General features: G+C 41.9%; 1 protein-coding gene across 6 annotated transcripts in view; it reads left to right on the top strand.

The window, feature by feature from the left end:
- JPH1 (junctophilin 1) overlaps positions 1–17660 on the top strand; it is a 79869-nt gene that overhangs the window by 845 nt on the left and 61364 nt on the right. For 5 of the 6 annotated variants that reach the window (XM_082432584.1, XM_082432581.1, XM_082432583.1 and 2 more), the window contains exon 2: positions 4299–5058. In XM_082432584.1, coding sequence (XP_082288710.1) covers positions 4299–5058 — 760 coding nt within the window. Of the gene's footprint in view, positions 1–4298; positions 5059–7870; positions 12286–17660 lie in introns of those variants that run through there. The other variant, XM_082432585.1, reaches the window with a different exon arrangement.

Below are 17660 nucleotides of genomic sequence, written 5' to 3'. Positions count from 1 at the left end.
AGGGGGACGCTGTCACTTGAGCCCGTCACATTACGTTCCTGATCCCTCCCTCTCCCGGGCGGGTTTGAAATCGCCACTCCCGTGGAGTGAGAGCGAACGTCCTGGGCTTGTGAGGCTGGCGGTCGCTGCGGACCGCTCCTGGGATTGGTTTCACGTGGAGTCGTATTTCGCTTCTGGTCCTCTAGTAGCCTAAAGATAGAAGCCAGAACCCCATTAACTAGGATGTTGGGGAATTGTTCCTTATCTGAGGTGCTTTTGGAAACATCCCAGTTATGGGAGTGGAGAGGCCACCTGATGCAGGTGCGATTCGGAGGATGTGGGGGTTTCTTTCTGTTTTTTATTCGGTTTCGTGAAGTATTGGTTTTCCATCAAAAGAAGGTACTCATTGTTGAGCTGCAGATACCTGGACAAATTATGAGGAAAACACTTTAGAAATGAACAATGGAGTCTACGTTTTAAAAAATACAATTGGAAGGTATAGTTGCCAAGTTAACAGCTACTTTACTCTTGAGAATGGCAGTACGGAATCGCCGATTTGCACTAAGGTGTGTGACCGAAATGGTTTGCTGGCTGTGAGCAAAATTCACCTTGTTTTAATATTTAGACAATATTTGCAAAAGAAATTTTGTATATATGAGGGCAGAGTCCCCCCCCCTTTTTTTTTCTAACCAGGAAACATATATTATTGAAACAGGTATCAAAATCTGATGAATTCCCTTTTGTACTAAACTGAGAAGCATGAATGTCTTATGCTTTGGCAAAATACATTTTCTTATAATAAACATAATCAGTTAATTGAAGAGGGTTTTAGGAAGCAAGGTCACATTTCAGAATTCTGCAGCTCAGAGTTGGAGGATATTAAAGGGATCCAGTTAAAAGTTTCTCCAGCCCACGGCAACCCCAGTCAGGCCACTGCTTATATAAAAGCTTATACAATTTGTACACTTCACTTACTCAGAACAGTTGGGCCGTGTTTCAAATGCAAAACGGCAGAATGGTAGGATTTGCTAAAAAGGACATCTTTTCATCCTACAGTATAAATGAAGGATATGGTTCTCATGGATTAAAAAGAGGAGGGGGGGACTTTCTCTAATACTTGTATATGGGCTGCATGAGTTTCAAGTTCCACAGTAGTTAATTAGGGCCCTTAAATGTTCTGAATGGGCATAGAGTGCCTTGGTTGACAGCCTTACAAACATGTTAGCTTGTGATTGGATTTTATTGGAGGCCCCAGGTCTACAATATAAGTAAATTCCATGCTCGAAAGTTGGAATACAAAACTTAGCTTTCACATGTGTGCATCATTTTATAACCTTTCAAGAAGGCCATGGATAGTTCTTTTACTTCAGTATTTGGAAGGCTAAAAATAAATGTCTTCTTTTAAAGTTACTACTCATTAAACAAAATCTCTTGGTTTAGAGTATTCACTATACCTAGCAATCAAAATATATATGTAGCACAGTAAAGGTCCTCTATGTATGTGTTCTAGAAGCTCAAATAAGTGTCTAGGATGACTGTGGATAATCAGCATCTTGTTTTAAGACTAACTTTTAAAAGAATTTTGTAAAAACCTCAAAATTTGGCATCACTGTAGGACTGTGGTTTTCTTTTTCTACCAAAAACAAAATCTAATATGCTACCAATTAGAAAGGGGAGAAAAAACTCTTAAAAATCACTATTGAATTCCTACTCTGTTTCTTTCTTTCATATGCCAATCAGTTAATTAGAAAGTCCTGAATCATAAAATGGGGGTCTAAATGGAAGTGCATTGCTACAATTTATTTCATACAAAGATTTTGGCCAAAACAGGACATATCACTTCCCCTATTTTTACTTTTTGCCTCTGCACCACAAGTCCATCCCTAGCTACCCTTTCAGACCTAGGGAAAATCTGATTCCATGTATTTTGTGGTGACATTAAACTAGAGGAAGGAAGTCATAATTCCATTGACAAGTATCACTCGGTTTATTTTATTAGTGATTTGTGTGTGAAGTTTTACTGAAATAGAAACCCCCTGAATATTAAGAATAATTTAGTACCATACTCATGAAATCCAAGTCTAGGTGCCCAGAATATTTGGTGCAAATTCTGATCCTGCTGTGGTTCCTTTTTTCACCTGTCATGAAACTATTGAAAATATCTAGGAAGACACATTGTTTTGTTAATTATATGCATACTTGCACATGCACGTACCCATTCATAGCATGTAGATTTAAGTTTGGCATAATAAAGTCTAAATTTGACTGGAATTCTTTCTGAACTGGATGCCTTCCACTACAAGCTTATTTAGTGAAAATGGCTGCATCTAGAAAATCAGCTCCCAGGTACAGAATCATAGAACATAACTTCAAACCCATGAAAATAATTTTTAAACTTGTGAACTGTGCATCTATATTTAAGGGATTGCGAGGACCTAATTAGAACTTTATTTGAGCAGCAGGGAGCAGGTGGAAACCACCTGCTTCATAAAGAACTAGAGGCCCTTTTATTTTCTAGGTTCATTGACTAAACCTGTTTTAAATTTCAGATGAGCCACTAACACTTTGACTGTAAATTGGTTTCTAGCAATTCTGTGGAGGAATTCTTCCATATACTGTTCCTCAACAGAATAGGATGGGAATATAGCCAATGTCATTGTTCTCCTTCTCAACTCGACAGTTAAGCAACAACCTAAACTTTCTAATTATTGCTGTTGCCTTAAACCACTTAGATTTTTCAAGCAATACGTCGTTGGAAATTCTAAATACTTTTTGGAGATAGCATTTTAAGGAAACTAGCTGTTAATTTCCCCTCAGTGTTAGGAATTCCTAAGACTGTATGGCTGCATTTTAAAAGTAAATACTTCTTGATATCAAACAGTATGTTGGAAGTTGTTCTAGCAAAATTAACTTGTCATTATGTAGAAAAGTTAGAAGGATACAATTGTAGCATTACTTGTTTATTTAAACAAAGTATTTAAAAATAAGGTAGTTTTAGTGCGTGTAAGTCAGGTTGTATAACTTTTATCTTAGAACTTAAAATTTTATCTATCAGGAAAAGGGCAAGTCAGTTGCAATTTCCTAATAATTCAATTTCCTTCCCTGTTAAAGAAATAATTATTAAGGAAATAATTCAGTTTCCTTTCTTGTTTGGAGATGGCTAATATTCAGTAGAAAGCTTCTTGATCTGAAATGTTCTATTTGACTATCTTATCCTTTGGGGTTTATGCCCACCTCCTCAGAAGTTCTTAGGTGTCAGGTTAAGATGTTAAGACCTACCCAGAATATGACATTCACAGTACCAGACCCACTTCATAATTCATTGTCGCCCTGCTACTGTCTATTTATATACCAAAAATATATCAGAATGAACAGAAAGAGATGGTAGTCTTGAAATTCGTCAAAACTTTTGACTTTGGAGCCATTATGGCTTTAACTTTTAAGTGCAATAATCAGCCCTTGTTAACACAGTGATATAAAACTATGAGCAGCACTTCTCGGTATTTTAAAAATAAATGTATGCCATGCAATAGAAATCTTTTCACGGCAATATAAAATGGCAAGGTAGCTCTGTATAATCAGAAACTGAAAGAAGTCAAGACAGACTGTTATCATGATTGATCTTCTGTGATATTGTGAGTTAGGAATAATAAAGAAGTAATTACATCTTACAATTTCTACATAGCTTCTTTTGGGGGATATTTTAATTTAAAATTTTCCTTTAATTAAAAGGAAATGAACTTGATGTAGAAGAGAAAATTCTAAGTTCCCTAATCTTAACATTCAGTTCCTCCTAAGGTTATTTAAAAAGCTGCTCCAGATTAATTTTTAAACGCCTTTGCTAATTTATGTAATAGAAAAACTTACTGAAAACAAATGCTTTCGATTAGAGATTATCCTGTTCCTGAGAAGGCATGATATTCATTGACAAAGTGATCTGGTGTCAACAAAGTTTTAGTGGACACTGTCAAACACACCTTTGCTCTGAGATGAATTCCATAATGTTAAGTGTGGAAGTTTTCCTCTGGCCTTATCTCAGTTTTCCCAGAGGTAAACAGTGCACGCTTTTTACCCACCACAGCTGTATACAAAAAGCCTATATACAATTACAGAAAAGGTCTAGGCACAACACCTCAGGGACGGGATTCACAAATGGAATTTTAAAAGCATCCCTAAGAGTTGACTTGGCAATGTGCGGGATTGGACCTTGGGCCGCCGGGCCTGCGCGCAGGGCTCTCGCCGTGCGCGCCCCGCGCTCGCAGGCGCCAGCGCCCCCTCGGCCCCAGACTCACGCTGTGCTCTCTTGCGGTCTCTCGAAGGTACCTACCAGGGCCAGTGGGCCGGCGGCATGCGGCACGGCTACGGCGTGCGCCAGAGCGTGCCCTACGGCATGGCCACGGTGATCCGCTCGCCGCTGCGCACGTCGCTGGCCTCGCTGCGCAGCGAGCAGAGCAACGGCAGCGTGCTCCACGACGCCGCGGCCGCCGCCGACAGCCCGGCCGGCAGCCGCGGGGGCTTCGTACTCAACTTCCATGCCGACGCCGAGCTCGCGGGCAAGAAGAAGGGCGGCCTCTTCCGCCGGGGCTCCCTCTTGGGAAGCATGAAACTGCGCAAGTCCGAATCCAAGTCCTCCATCTCCAGCAAGCGCAGCTCGGTCCGCAGCGACGCGGCCATGAGCCGAATCAGCTCCAGCGACGCCAACTCCACCATCAGCTTCGGCGACGTAGATTGTGATTTCTGCCCGGTGGAAGACCACGTGGACGCCACCACCACGGAAACCTACATGGGCGAGTGGAAGAACGACAAGCGCACCGGCTTCGGCATCAGCGAGCGCTCCAACGGCATGAAGTATGAAGGCGAGTGGGCAAATAACAAGAGGCACGGGTACGGCTGCACCGTGTTTCCCGACGGCTCCAAGGAAGAGGGAAAATACAAAAATAATATTCTGGTCCGTGGAATAAGGAAGCAGCTTATACCAATAAGAAATACAAAAACTAGGGAGAAGGTGGACAGAGCGATCGAAGGCGCGCAAAGGGCAGCCGCCATGGCGAGAACCAAAGTGGAAATAGCAAATTCAAGGTACGTACGCACAGGATGGGTGGTTCTGCCCGGGCCCTTCGCAACAGTGGAATATCAAGTAATATGTTTGTCAGTCCTTTGGTGACATCACCACATAGGTTCTACAACTGCCGGAATCACAGGTGGAAAATGATTAAGCCCAATAGAATGAGTCAGAAATGTACCTGCACTCTTCTGAAACTTTCCGCCCTCAAACAATGTCGAAGGCACATTGCGGTTCCCTTCCTCATATAAATTACTTCCCTAATACTGAACGTGATGGAGTTGACTCAGAGCCTGTGTACATTTCCCAGAGTCCAGAAAGTTCCTTTTTTTAAAAAAGTACCCCTGAAATACTTCCAGAGGGAGCACAGTGCTTTCGTGTGCCGGAAAGAAAATACCATCCACATGGAAACCTACCTTCCCTCTATTCTAATATGAAAGTTGGAGGTGTGTACAACTCCCCCTTAGAAAATTATCCGAATTTATAACACTCAAATTCTGTTTATGGATGCCTTATAGGTGAGATTGGTTTTGAGAAACTCACCAGGATTCAGATAAGGCAGAAATGTCAAGTTACGTGACAACATCCAGCAGACATTCTTTAAACAGCAAAGCTTACCTACATGGGAAAGGCAGAGTGACTGAGGCTCAGCAGAATCCCCCCATTCTATGCAAGAAAGACTAGATCACTGGTATATTGGAAGGAAGGGGGTGGGGAGAGCCTGACAAAGACAGAGGGGATTGTCAGTGTGCCAAGGTTGAAAGAAAGAGCGGCAGAGGAGGGCTGGAGTGAGTAAGACCAAGTGGTGAATAGTAGATGGAGAAGTGAGGTGTATGTGGGCGTGCCCCTGAAGTTCTACCCATGAGAGCCAGGTTCAGGCATCCAACCAGGGCATGGAGAAACCAACTGGGAATAGAATTTTACTAGGGTTGGATGTCATATGTTAGTCAAAAAGGAAAGTGGGACGGTTATACATGGAAAATTGTATTCTTAGGCTCATTTGAGCAGGTACTGACTGGCCCTAGTTTTGTGTGATTTGAGACATAACGTTTATCATAGAATATTAAAAATCCTTTTCCTGCTTCAGTACTCTTCTCGCATTGAAGTAAACCTTGTGAAACCACGAACTCTTAGCATGTCTTCAGGTTTTTATTCTTACCATTAAATTCATGAGCCCTCCCTTTTCTTTGGTGGAACCATGTGAAAATTCTGATGTTCAAACTTTTCGATGTACAAAAAAATGGCGATTTCATATTGTTCAACTTAATACTTCTAGACTTCTGAAATTCTTTTTTTTTTTTTAATGCCCCTATTTTATGGCTGCTGTTTACTTCTGAGTGTCTGAAACACTAATTGGAAAATGGAGGCGGTCTTGGTTTTTGTATTATTTTTAGATATATATGATATTAAAGTGTTCAAGATTTCCATCTTTATCCCAAACTAACCCAATTTTAAAGTCAATATTGCTTGATAATTGGTGCAAACTTTCAAGAACGGTCTCTCCTCTCTTATCTGCTGACCATCTTTTATTTTAGATCATGGTTTTCTCTGATCACCAAGCATTGCATCTACTTGCTTTTTACTCTGCTTGTAGATAGGATACTTGGCACATCTAACCTTGCCAGCTTCCGTGGCCCTCTGATAACTTTTAGAGCTAATTGATATACTTTTCGTTAGGCCCTAGTCTCTAATTTGAAATGCGCTCTTGGATTCTTCCCTTTTGTTTTCACCTAGTGATAATACTAGAGGTAATTCAGTCTTGGCAGGTGGAAGATAAACCTATGCGGGACATTCTAGCAAATAACTTTCTTATGCTTGCTTTAATTATTGACTTTTATGATTAAATTGGAGGAACCTACGTAATGAAAAGCTGTGATGCAAAGATCTCTGATTTTACCGGTATCGTAAAACTCTTATCCAAGTTCTAACCACAGTCTCTCTGTCAAAAGTCTTTTGGGGTGGTATTATGTAGTTTGGGAGTAGTGTGTTATAATAGTTTATAATTAACAGACATTTAACTTAAGAGCTTGTACTTCTAGCTAGTTAACTCCTTCATAAAGATTTCGCTTAGCTGTTTAAAAACTGCTCAGTTCATTATGCTTAGTGACATAAGCCAGTCACAGGACAACTATATTGCATGATTCCACTTATAGGCGAGATCTGTAATGGTCAAATGCATAGAAACAGTAAAATGGTGGTTGCCAGGGGCTGAAGGGAGGGAGAAATTGGAAGTTGCTGTTCCAAGGTATAAAGCTGCAGTTAAGCAAGATGAATCGTTCTAGAGCTCTCTACAACATTGTGCCTGTAGTTAACAATACTGTAGTGTGCGCTTAACGTTTTAACAGGGTAGATCTCATGTTAAGTGTTCTTACCACAAGGAAAAAAATACTGTTTTGATGACACGACAGGCAAAAAAAATTTTTAATGCTCGATTAACCTTTTATATTTCACTTTCACTGGTTTAGTCTCTTTCCAGATTCCTTGCTTTAATGACTACTTCAGATACAGAGTTTTGCAACTTGCTCAGTCCTTCCTGGCCCTTCTAGCAGTTGTTATTAATGGTTTTTGCTTTTAAAAATATCAAAAGTTTAAGAACGTAAAGACACTCTTCCCCTTCCCCTGCCCCAGTGATGGCAGAATAAGAACTAGAAAGTAAGGCTCCTAGCAGTGGCCACTGTTGAAATCACTAGTTCAACATTAGCAACAAAGGGAGATGATCTGTTAATTGTTATTGACCACTTCAGATTGCCTCCCTGATAGTGTTAATTATTATTGTATCACTGTTATTTTTTATGCTACAGAGATTTTTGTTTGTTTCTGAAATACCAGGGAAATGGATCCGCTTTTGTACCATCACCTTATTTTATCTGGAAACAAAGCCTAGCTTTGAGGGAAAATAATTACCTTCTCTGCAAATGGCTCCTCAGGGAAATCAGGAGACATGGAACCAACCATCTTCGGCCCAAAGATTCAGGAAAACATGGTAGATCTGTGGATCTTTCCTTTACTTCATTGAAGATGGAGTGGTGTATCTTCCCAGTAAACACAGGAGGCTTATTTCTGAAGGCTTATTATGGACCCCTGTTTAATTCTTATAGATCAGGGAATACGAGGATGACAGAGAAGAGGTAGTAGATGGTAGAAATAATGCAATAGAATCAGTAGTCACTGAAAGTTTCCTAGCAGGCTAGCACTTAAAGAGTTAAAACTTTATAAAAATTAAAGAAAAAAAAGAGTTAAAACTTTAAAGGGATGCTAATAATTTGCCAGCTCCTATAACCTTTCTTTAGGTGTCTGTTCTAATTCCAAAAGTTTATATGATTTTATGTTTATAAGATTTTTTTTAAAATGTTTTGTTCTCCTCTTGTCTTGGCCCTGAGGGTGAAAATCATCACATGGAATTGAGAAACTGTCTCCACCTTGTTTTTTAAGGAATGTGCAAGAGAAAGGGGAGCAACTCTGAACATTTCAAGCGCCTCACTTTCAGAGGCAGAGACTGAGGCTCTGCCCAAGGTCACCCCATTGTCCCTGTCATTTCGGTCATTTTTCTCATTTGGTCATTTTTTACTACACTAACTTGTCTCCAGTAATTCCTTAAGAGAGATGTTCAAATGACTCTTGAGAAAAATATTTTAAGGAGGGATTTTAAGGTGAGGCATTTGGTTGAGGCATTTAAGTGACCCTTGGAGAACCACACTTCCATGGAAACGAATAGATAATTTAGGGAGGGGTGTAGACAGAGGAAGAGCTTTGTAGAACCTGGGCCTTAGAAGGAGTAGTTATGCTAAAGGGTGGAAGAGGTGAAAAGGATGGGAGAGCTCTGGCCTAAAGCATCTGAGAACCACAGGTATTTGTTTTATACTAGCTTCGTTGTTATCAGATTAGAAGAAAGAAAACTAAGAAGGGAGGATAGAGCGGAATGGGATAGTGACCCTTACTCACTAGCTCTGTGGCCAGCCTCACTGCAGCTAGTCGGGTGATGGGCTGGGAATCCCCCAGGACCACTGCGAAGTGTCAGTGGTGGGTCGGGCTGGCCAGTGGGGTGGAGCTGTCTGCTCCCAACCTCTCCCCAACCGTTAGTGCCACTTCAGGTGGTAACGGCAGCACTAGACAGGGAATGTGCTGTCATGTCCCCTGCCCAGCCCTGCTGTGCTTGTCACAGGTGTAGCTGTACAGGGGGATGGAAGCAGCCAGATAGCACGTGGAGGACCTCAGCATCAAGGGATCTGGTGAGCTTGCTCTGTCCGTTTGCAGAACCAGAGATTGGATTCCCTGTTTGCCAATTTTGGACTTACATATTAAACTGAGAGGTTTTTTTTTTAATCCTGCAGGAAAAATATGTTTCCCATCCTTCTCTTTTAAAAAGGTACATTACAATTTCATGCCACTCTCCCCCTTTCCTCCATGCCCAGAATGACTCAGCCGCTACAGCTTTCCTTCAGGGAAGTCTTTGCTCATCCCTCCCTCTGGCTGGTACCCAGGCCCGGCTCCCCAGGCCAGCCCCTCGGGCTGCTCCCCACTCTGGTTTAGACATAGAGCCTCTTCTTCACAGAGGGTTTCCCTACCCCTACCCCTCTGACCCCACCCCCTCAGTCCAAATCCCCCCGTTAGTCTAAATCGTCATTGTATTTCAGTAGGTTTGTGTAATATCTCTTTCTCCAGCTTAGATTGGAGAGCCAGGCCCTGAAGGCAGCTGGGCTCACCTTTGTATTACCAGCAGCTAGTTTAGATCAGGGCACTTTCATAAGAGCTCTAGTAAATATTTGATGAATGAGTGAATCACATCCTCACTACTTTGGGTACGTACACTGCCAGTGTTTCTAATTCCATTTTGCCAGACATTTTTAAACCGCAGTTCTCCGGCAGGAAACCTAGCTCTCACAGTTCATCACCCTGTAATCTGGCAAGAGTCAAGGACGTGCAGAAAATGCAAAAGTATGTGGTAGAGATGCCCTTTTCCCTAATTAGGTCAACATCATTAAAGTGTCAAAACTAAAGCATAGCCAGGGAACAACAGCTTCTGGTTAAGCCAAACTGCTAATTCCATTCTTCATGAGCTGGTCCAGTGATACCTGTGAGTGTCCTATAAGAAATTTCCAGGAAGTCAACTTTTACTAACCACAATAACATTGGCCTGTCCTACTTAGTTGACACCACCAAAATTTGTGATAAGGCAGAACATAAGAGCTTATTGTCTTTTAAAAAAATCTAAGTTTGCTGAATATTCAGCTGTCTATTTCCTTTTTTTTTTTTAATTTATTTATTTTTATTTTTGGCTGCATTGGGTCTTGGTTGCTGCGTGTGGGCTTTCTCTTGTTGCGGTGTGCAGGGGTTGCTCCTCGTTGCAGTGCGCGGGCTTCTCATTGCGGTGGCTTCTCCTGTTGCGGAGCATGGGCTCTAGGTGCACGGGCTCAGTAGTTGTGGCATGCGGGCTCAGTAGTTGTGGCTCGTGGGCTCAGTAGTTGTGGCTCGCGGGCTCTAGACCGCAGGCTCAGTAGCTGTGGCGCACGGGCTTAGTTGCTCCGCGGCATGTGGGATCTTCCTGGACCAGGGCTCGAACCCGTGTCCCCTGCATTGGCAGGCAGATTCTTAACCACTGCGCCACCAGGGAAGCCCTGTCTGTTTCCTTTTGAAAGGTTTTCTTGTCCAGCCATTTTTTTTGGTCATTTTTCTTTAGCTCAAATAATAACATTCAGTGGAACAGTCCCTCACAAGATTACTTGACTGCATTCACACCTATTAAAGCGCAAAGTCAACCATGAGCCAGTGCACATTATGGATCCAAATTAAACTTATTACCACCAATTTTGGGAAGAAGGTCCATCTGCCAAGTTATTGTAAAGGGCAAGGCATTTGAGGTTCTTAAATTCTGTTGGACAAAAGGTTTCTCTTTCTCTTTTGAAAATCGATATTATAGTTTATATTTTATCTTTCTTTTCTGTAATATTAGTGGCTATATCACATCTTTAAAAACAATTTTAGGTTACCTTTTCCATGAATTTTGTTGTTTCTTCTACTGGGGCTCTGGTTAATTTTCAACTATGATTAGCATAAGTGATTTTTCATAGGAAGGTAGATTCCTTGTAATGCCTCATGAGTCATTTTAATGAAGAGACTGTTAAATAAGTAAAGAAATTTGAGGGGCACATCACCTGAAATGTGGGAATTTATGGCTGAGAAGAGCATTAGTTATTTTTTTTCAGTTGTGTCTCCTGTGTTCTTCCATATCTGCCTTTGCTGCCTGTCGCCTTTTCCACCTGCTCTCACCAGCCTATGAGCAGATTCCAGAGGCTTGGTTAAAACACTCAGGCCTTGAGGTGCGGAAAAGCTTCTGTGTGTAGGGACTGATATTTGCCTTTTTCTTCACAGGAGGGTTGTTTTAAGGGTTGAGTGAAAGAGTGGGTGTCATGGGACTTGAACCTGTAAATCCCTACGTCTAGTTAATGTTTTAGAAAATGTGTTGATCCTACAAGTACCATTCCCAAAAGTGAAGGTTGATAGAAGACCAAGAAGCCAGCCTGAGATGGAGGTAAATATGGAAGCAGGAAGGGAAGGAAGGCTTGGGGAGCAGGAATAGGGCTAAGCAAAAGGAACGGAGTTAAGTCCGCCTGTGTGCAGACGTGTGTGTCCAGACTCACCCCTTTCCCAGCCTCAGTCGGTGTGGACTCAATATATTGTCAATATATTGTCATATTGTTTGGATATATTAGCGTCAGTCACCATTATCCTTTACGTATGTTGTGGTTTCTGTATTGCACATCAGAGTTTTAAATACATGTTTGTCGTTTTTAACCAAAGGTTGCCCATTTCCCATGGGAGCAAGTGAGGCACCCACTCTAATTTCCTCACGTTCGTCTCCAGGCTGTTGAAAGAAAGACATGCTTCTTCCTCTCATGGGGCCCAGGACTTCTTAAGGGGCCAAGCAGTCACTGAGAATTCTGTGGGTGTGTGGAGAGAGCAGCTGAAACCACAAAGATAACCTAGGCGTCAGCCCTGTCCTGCCCCTAAGCAGGGGGCAGAGATTGGCTATATAATGCTAGTCCAGAGGCCGAACTGGGAAGCACAGAGAAAGCCCTTGCCCTGCTCTTCTCCTTCAGCTCTGATGTTATGTGACATGGTGGCTTAACAGGTCATTAACCCATGACATGGGAACACATTGTATCATGAGCACCTTATAAAACACTCTTAGGCCATCTCATTTCTAAATATCTTTCTTTAAAAAAAATTCTTCCTCCAGCCCTCCCGGGGCCAGGCCCAGGCCCAGGCCCATTCAGAAACCCTGAGTTTTAATGATTAACAGGTAGGTCCAAGCAATACAGATTTAATGAAACTCAGTCTTGGGCCACCATGATGGGAGGACCACACAGGTATCCAGGCTCTAGGGCCGTTAGAAGCATTCCTTTTTAAACCCTGAATCGTGTAGGCGTGGCTCTCCACTTTGAACTGGGAGGGCGAGGAGAAGGTGCCGTAAGTGGTGTGAGTGGCACGTGAGGTAATAGTCAATTCTGCAGAGACCTGCTGGGTGGAAACCGGCTGTGAAGGCTGGAGGGAAAAAACAGTCCAGGGTGATGATAACCTAGGCTTGGGGGACACACGTTGGCCTGGTTTTAACTGCAGAAATCTGAGCTTGCCCCAGACAGTACAAATTTCGGCAGATTCCATCTCATTTAGCCGTGAAATAGGACACTTTCCTGATTCAGTCAATGTGGAGCCTTAAGGCAGCAGTTACTTTTTAGTACAGCTTCGTTGTAATGGAAACCACCCTGCTGAACTGTCTTCCGGAAAGACGAAGGTGTGATTGGGTTCAAGTTCCATCCCGTGTGCTCCATAGGAACTTGGGCTTCACCCCGGAGAAGCTGTTTTGGGGCCAGTGGCAGGGTTCTGTGCGCGTGCTAAGCTAGCGGGGCGGCACCTGGGAGCGGCAGCTGCCAGACGGCCCAAGCACCCAGCTCGCAACTTTCCGTCATGGATTAAGCTGACTCTACCAATCTCACTTTACTCAAGACACCAAACTGGACGCTTGCAAGACGAGTGCCTTGCAAATCTTTGAGATGCTTTTCTTATTATAGATGAAATATGAACATCGTGTTTAGGAACAGGATCCAACAAATGCCAAAGGTATTTATGTAAGTCACTCAGCTTCAGTCCAGTGGCCTCTTGGGAATACAACCAAATCAGCTTTTAATAATTTTGCCCTTCTGTTTCAGTTGGTGTTTCACATTTATTTGTATAATATGCTCAATTCAGAATAAGCTGCTTTATCAGAAATTTAATTAATGTGTAAGGAATCCAGATTGCCTCAAAAATAGTACAGCTCTTTGAAGTCAAATCTTAGGATTTCCCTGTGCGCCAAAAGAAACTTATTCAAGCCAAGTACAATACAATTAATTTTTAATTTACTTTCTAGTATTTTAAAAATGATCCGTTATGCCAGAGATTTAACAAATCATTTTGTTATATTTTTTGTTAGCATCTAAAAACTTTTAAATGAGGTAAAATTTTTTGCTAAATTTTACAGTATCAAGTCAATCAAATTTTGAGCTCAGTTGCTTGGTCTAAGTGTCCCTCTCAGTTTCATTTCTTTTTTTTTTTTTTTTTTTTTTTACATTGGTGAGGGAGCTTTTTGGAATTAGGATTTCAAGATTTCATACGTATATTTCCATCTATTAGGGGAAAGGTCTGAGATTCATAAGGGGAGCCTCTTAGTCAAAACTTGTTGAGGAAATATCCCATAGAAGCTAAAGTTTAGGGTTCAAGAGCGAGGGTGGTGGGGTGTCAGATGATGGTGCTCCACCCACCCTCCACCAGCCCTAGTCACTTGTTCACACCCCCTCCGACTCATCCCAGTGATTTCAGAATCAGTTGAGCTATGGACTGACAGGCTACCTTGCAAAGATGCAAATGCCCTGACAGCGTGGTACCTTTAGCCCGTATCTGTCATCTGTTAACAAGTTAGTTAACAGCCTGGCCTGGATTCCCAGAAAAGACAGCCCATTTTATAAGGTTTGCTTTCTTATCTCAGTGAAATATTAATTCCAGCCACTCACCGATTACGTACTATGTAAATGTAAAATTATGATTAGGACCTATTCCTTTCTGTCATAGCATCTGGTTGGTACAGATTGAAAAAGCAGTTACCTATTGGATGATAGGCACCTTGCTGTGAGTTTAGGTAGCACACAGGAGGAGCTTAATCATAGGCTGGGGCTGGAGGCGAGATTCTGCAGGTGGTATCAAGCTGGGAACCAAAGGATGGGTAGATGTTTTCCAGAAAAAGGTGGAGGATGGTGCAGAGGACAGTGGCACTCGTGTATTTGGGAGGCTGTAAAATGTTTGGTATGGCTGGAAAAGAGGGTGCTAGGTGGCGGTTGTTGAGAGATGAGGTGGAGAAGTACGCAGGGGCTCACTGACCTATAAGGAATTCGGACGTTATCCCGAAGACAGAGGAGACCTATTGATAGTTTCAGGCAGAAGAATTACATGATCAAGTATTAGAAAGACCACTCTGTTTGCAGGTGGTACAGAGATTGGGAAGTGGAAGGGGCAGGCAATAAAACTGGAGACAGGTTAAGTAGTAATCGGCTGACCAGGAATCTAGGTAAGAGCCCATGGGGTGAGCTAAGCAGTGGCAGTGGAGGTGGGAAGAAGTGAATGTATGGGCAAGAGCCTCCCAGGCAGACCCAGTAGGACTTGGTTGATGGTGTGGTGAACCCAGAAGAGTCAGTGACTCGGGTTTCTGGCCTGGACAGCTAGAAGGATGCTGGTCCTGTTTATTGAAACAAGGAACCAGGGAGGAAGGTACAGGTTTAAAGAAGAAGATGAGTTTGGATTTTTGACTTCTTAAATTTTGAGATGCCCAAAAGACAAAAGGGGCCGTGGGCCTGGAACTCAGAAAGATTTGTACTGTATGTAAAGAGCTCAGACGGTAACCCTGAGGAACAATGACATCTAGGAGCCCTGCCACGAAAGAGGAATTCCATGTATGTGATACTAGACACAGCTGTTTTTTAAGAAGTACCAATAAAGCAGTCCTCACATTAAGTGCTTGGGAATCTGTTGCCTTATGACAGTGCAATTCAGGTATCAGAATGTCCATTCTTGAATTTGTGAAATTACGCTTTCTAAGATTTGTGCTCAAGGGACATACCCAGCGAGCAAGATCTGTTGGCCTGTTTCTTTCTTGGCAATGCACGGGAACAAAATATCACTATCAGAAATTATGAGGCTAAAGAAACATCATTTGGCAAACATTTATTTAGTGCCAGCTCTGTCCAAACATGGCACTAGGCCCTAGGAATACAGAGATGAATAAGAAACAAAACGTGTTGTTAAGACCAGAGACGCTGGCGGGTTCCTGTGCAGCAGGACAGGAGCTGGGAGCCAGGCGGGGCTGCAGGCTGGAGGGCACACCTGGAAGCACGTAACCCAGCCTGGGTGGTTCGTTGCAGACCGTTTCCCGTGCTCTTTGCACAAGCAGCTCCCTCTGCCTGGAATGCCCTCCCTGCCAGGCCCCTTTCCTTTGCCTAACCCCTGTTAGTCTCTTGTGACCACTCTCAAGATGCACAGCAGGCCCGGACTAAATTAAGGAAACTTAATAAAATGTCTCTTCAAATATGTGATGTCACCCCTAACAATAGGAATGTAAAGTAAGGGAAGAACGTAAAGTACAGAAGAATTTTATAATGCGGAAGGGCAGATAACTGTGCTTTCTTTAAAAAATATTAAACTGTTAAAATACTTAAATTATTTTCATTTAAATCACATTTTTTAATTTAAATTAAGATTTCTGCATAGAGTCTATAAGATGATTTTTTTTTCATTTTATAATTCATTTATTTATAACAAGGCCTGGTCATAACATCTTAAAAATGTACATAGCCTTTAATACGTTCTACTTTGCGCAATTCAACTGAATAATTGAAAAATGTGTTAAAAGATTGTAATACAAAATTTTCAAAGCAGCCCAAATGCTCTATTAGTAGAAAATCAGCTTAAAAAGTTATGATCTAGCCTATGCAATAAAATTATAGTCATCTATTGATAAGATTGCAGATGACTATTTATTACATGGAAAGTTATTAATATTATGTTATATGAAAAAAGTAGGTTTTTATTTTTATTTTTTTATTTTTATTATTTTTTAACATCTTTATTGGAGTATAATTGCTTTACAATGGTGTGTTAGTTTCTGCTTTATAACAAAGTGAATCAGTTATACATATACATATGTTCCCATATCTCTTACCTTTTGCGTCTCCCTCCCTTCCACCCTCCCTATCCCACCCCTCTAGGTGGTCACAAACCACCTAGCTGATCTCCCTGTGCTATGCAGCTGCTTCCCACTAGCTATCTATTTTACGTTTGGTAGTGTATATATGTCCATGCCACTCTCTCACTTTGTCACAGCTTACCCTTCCCCCTCCCCATATCCTCAAGTCCATTCTCTAGTAAGTCTGTCTTTATTCCTGTCTTACCCCTAGGTTCTTCATGACCTTTTTTTTTTTTTTCTTAGATTCCATATATATGTGTTAGCATACAGTATTTGTTTTTCTCTTTCTGACTTACTTCACTCTGTATGACAGACTCTAGATCCATCCACCTCACTACAAATACCTCAGTTTCGTTCCTTTTTATGGCTGAGTAATATTCCATTGTATATATGTGCCATATCTTCTTCATCCATTCATCTGTTGATGGACACTTAGGTTGCTTCCATGTCCTGGCTATTGTAAATAGAGCTGCAATGAACATTTTGGTACATGACTCTTTTTGAATTATGGTTTTCTCAGGGTATATGCCCAGTAGTGGGATTGCTGGGTCGTATGGTAGTTCTATTTTTAGTTTTTTAAGGAACGTCCATACTGTTCTCCATAGTGGCTGTATCAATTTACATTCCCACCAACAGTGCAAGAGGGTTCCTTTTTCTCCACACCATCTCCAGCATTTATTGTTTCTAGATTTTTTGATGATGGCCATTCTGACTGGTGTGAGATGATATCTCATTGTAGTTTTGATTTGCATTTCTCTAATGATTAATGATGTTGAGCATTCTTTCATGTGTTTGTTGGCAATCTGTATATCTTCTTTGGAGAAATGTTTATTTAGGTCTTCTAACCGTTTTTGGATTGGGTATATAAGATGATTTTTGACGGTGGCAGCAATCTCATTAGCAGCCTTTGGATACAGAAACACCAAAGGTAGCTGTTTAGCAGTTAGTGAATTTTTTGGCAGTGTTTCCAGATATGGAAGCAGTGTAGACACTCTAAACAGTTCCCCCGTGTATATCATGCATCAGTGCAAGCGCCCTTCCCCTTTTGCTCTGAGGATAGCAGTTGGGGCGCTACCTTTTAGCCACGTGCAGACAGACATGTCTTGAGTGGTTACCTGGTGCCTGGACCTGTGCTGTGAGCTTGTCATCTGTCATCTCACCTAATCCCCATGGCAACTCTGTGAGTAGGTAGGAAACTGAGGTATAGAAAGGTCACAAAACAAGTAGACGACCTATCAAGGGAGAATCCCAGGCAGCATAACCATCGGAGCCCAAGGCTTTAACCTCCACTGGATTGTGAGAATTGGGGTAGGGTTTTTTTTTTTTTTTTTTTTTTCTTTAACCCACATC

Source organism: Balaenoptera physalus, assembly GCF_965194825.1.
Source record: "Balaenoptera physalus genome assembly, chromosome: 17".
In the NCBI taxonomy this organism is placed as follows: Eukaryota; Metazoa; Chordata; class Mammalia; order Artiodactyla; family Balaenopteridae; genus Balaenoptera; species Balaenoptera physalus.
The sequence above is the reverse complement of the archived record's forward strand: the minus strand, read 5'-3'. Positions and strand labels throughout refer to the sequence as shown.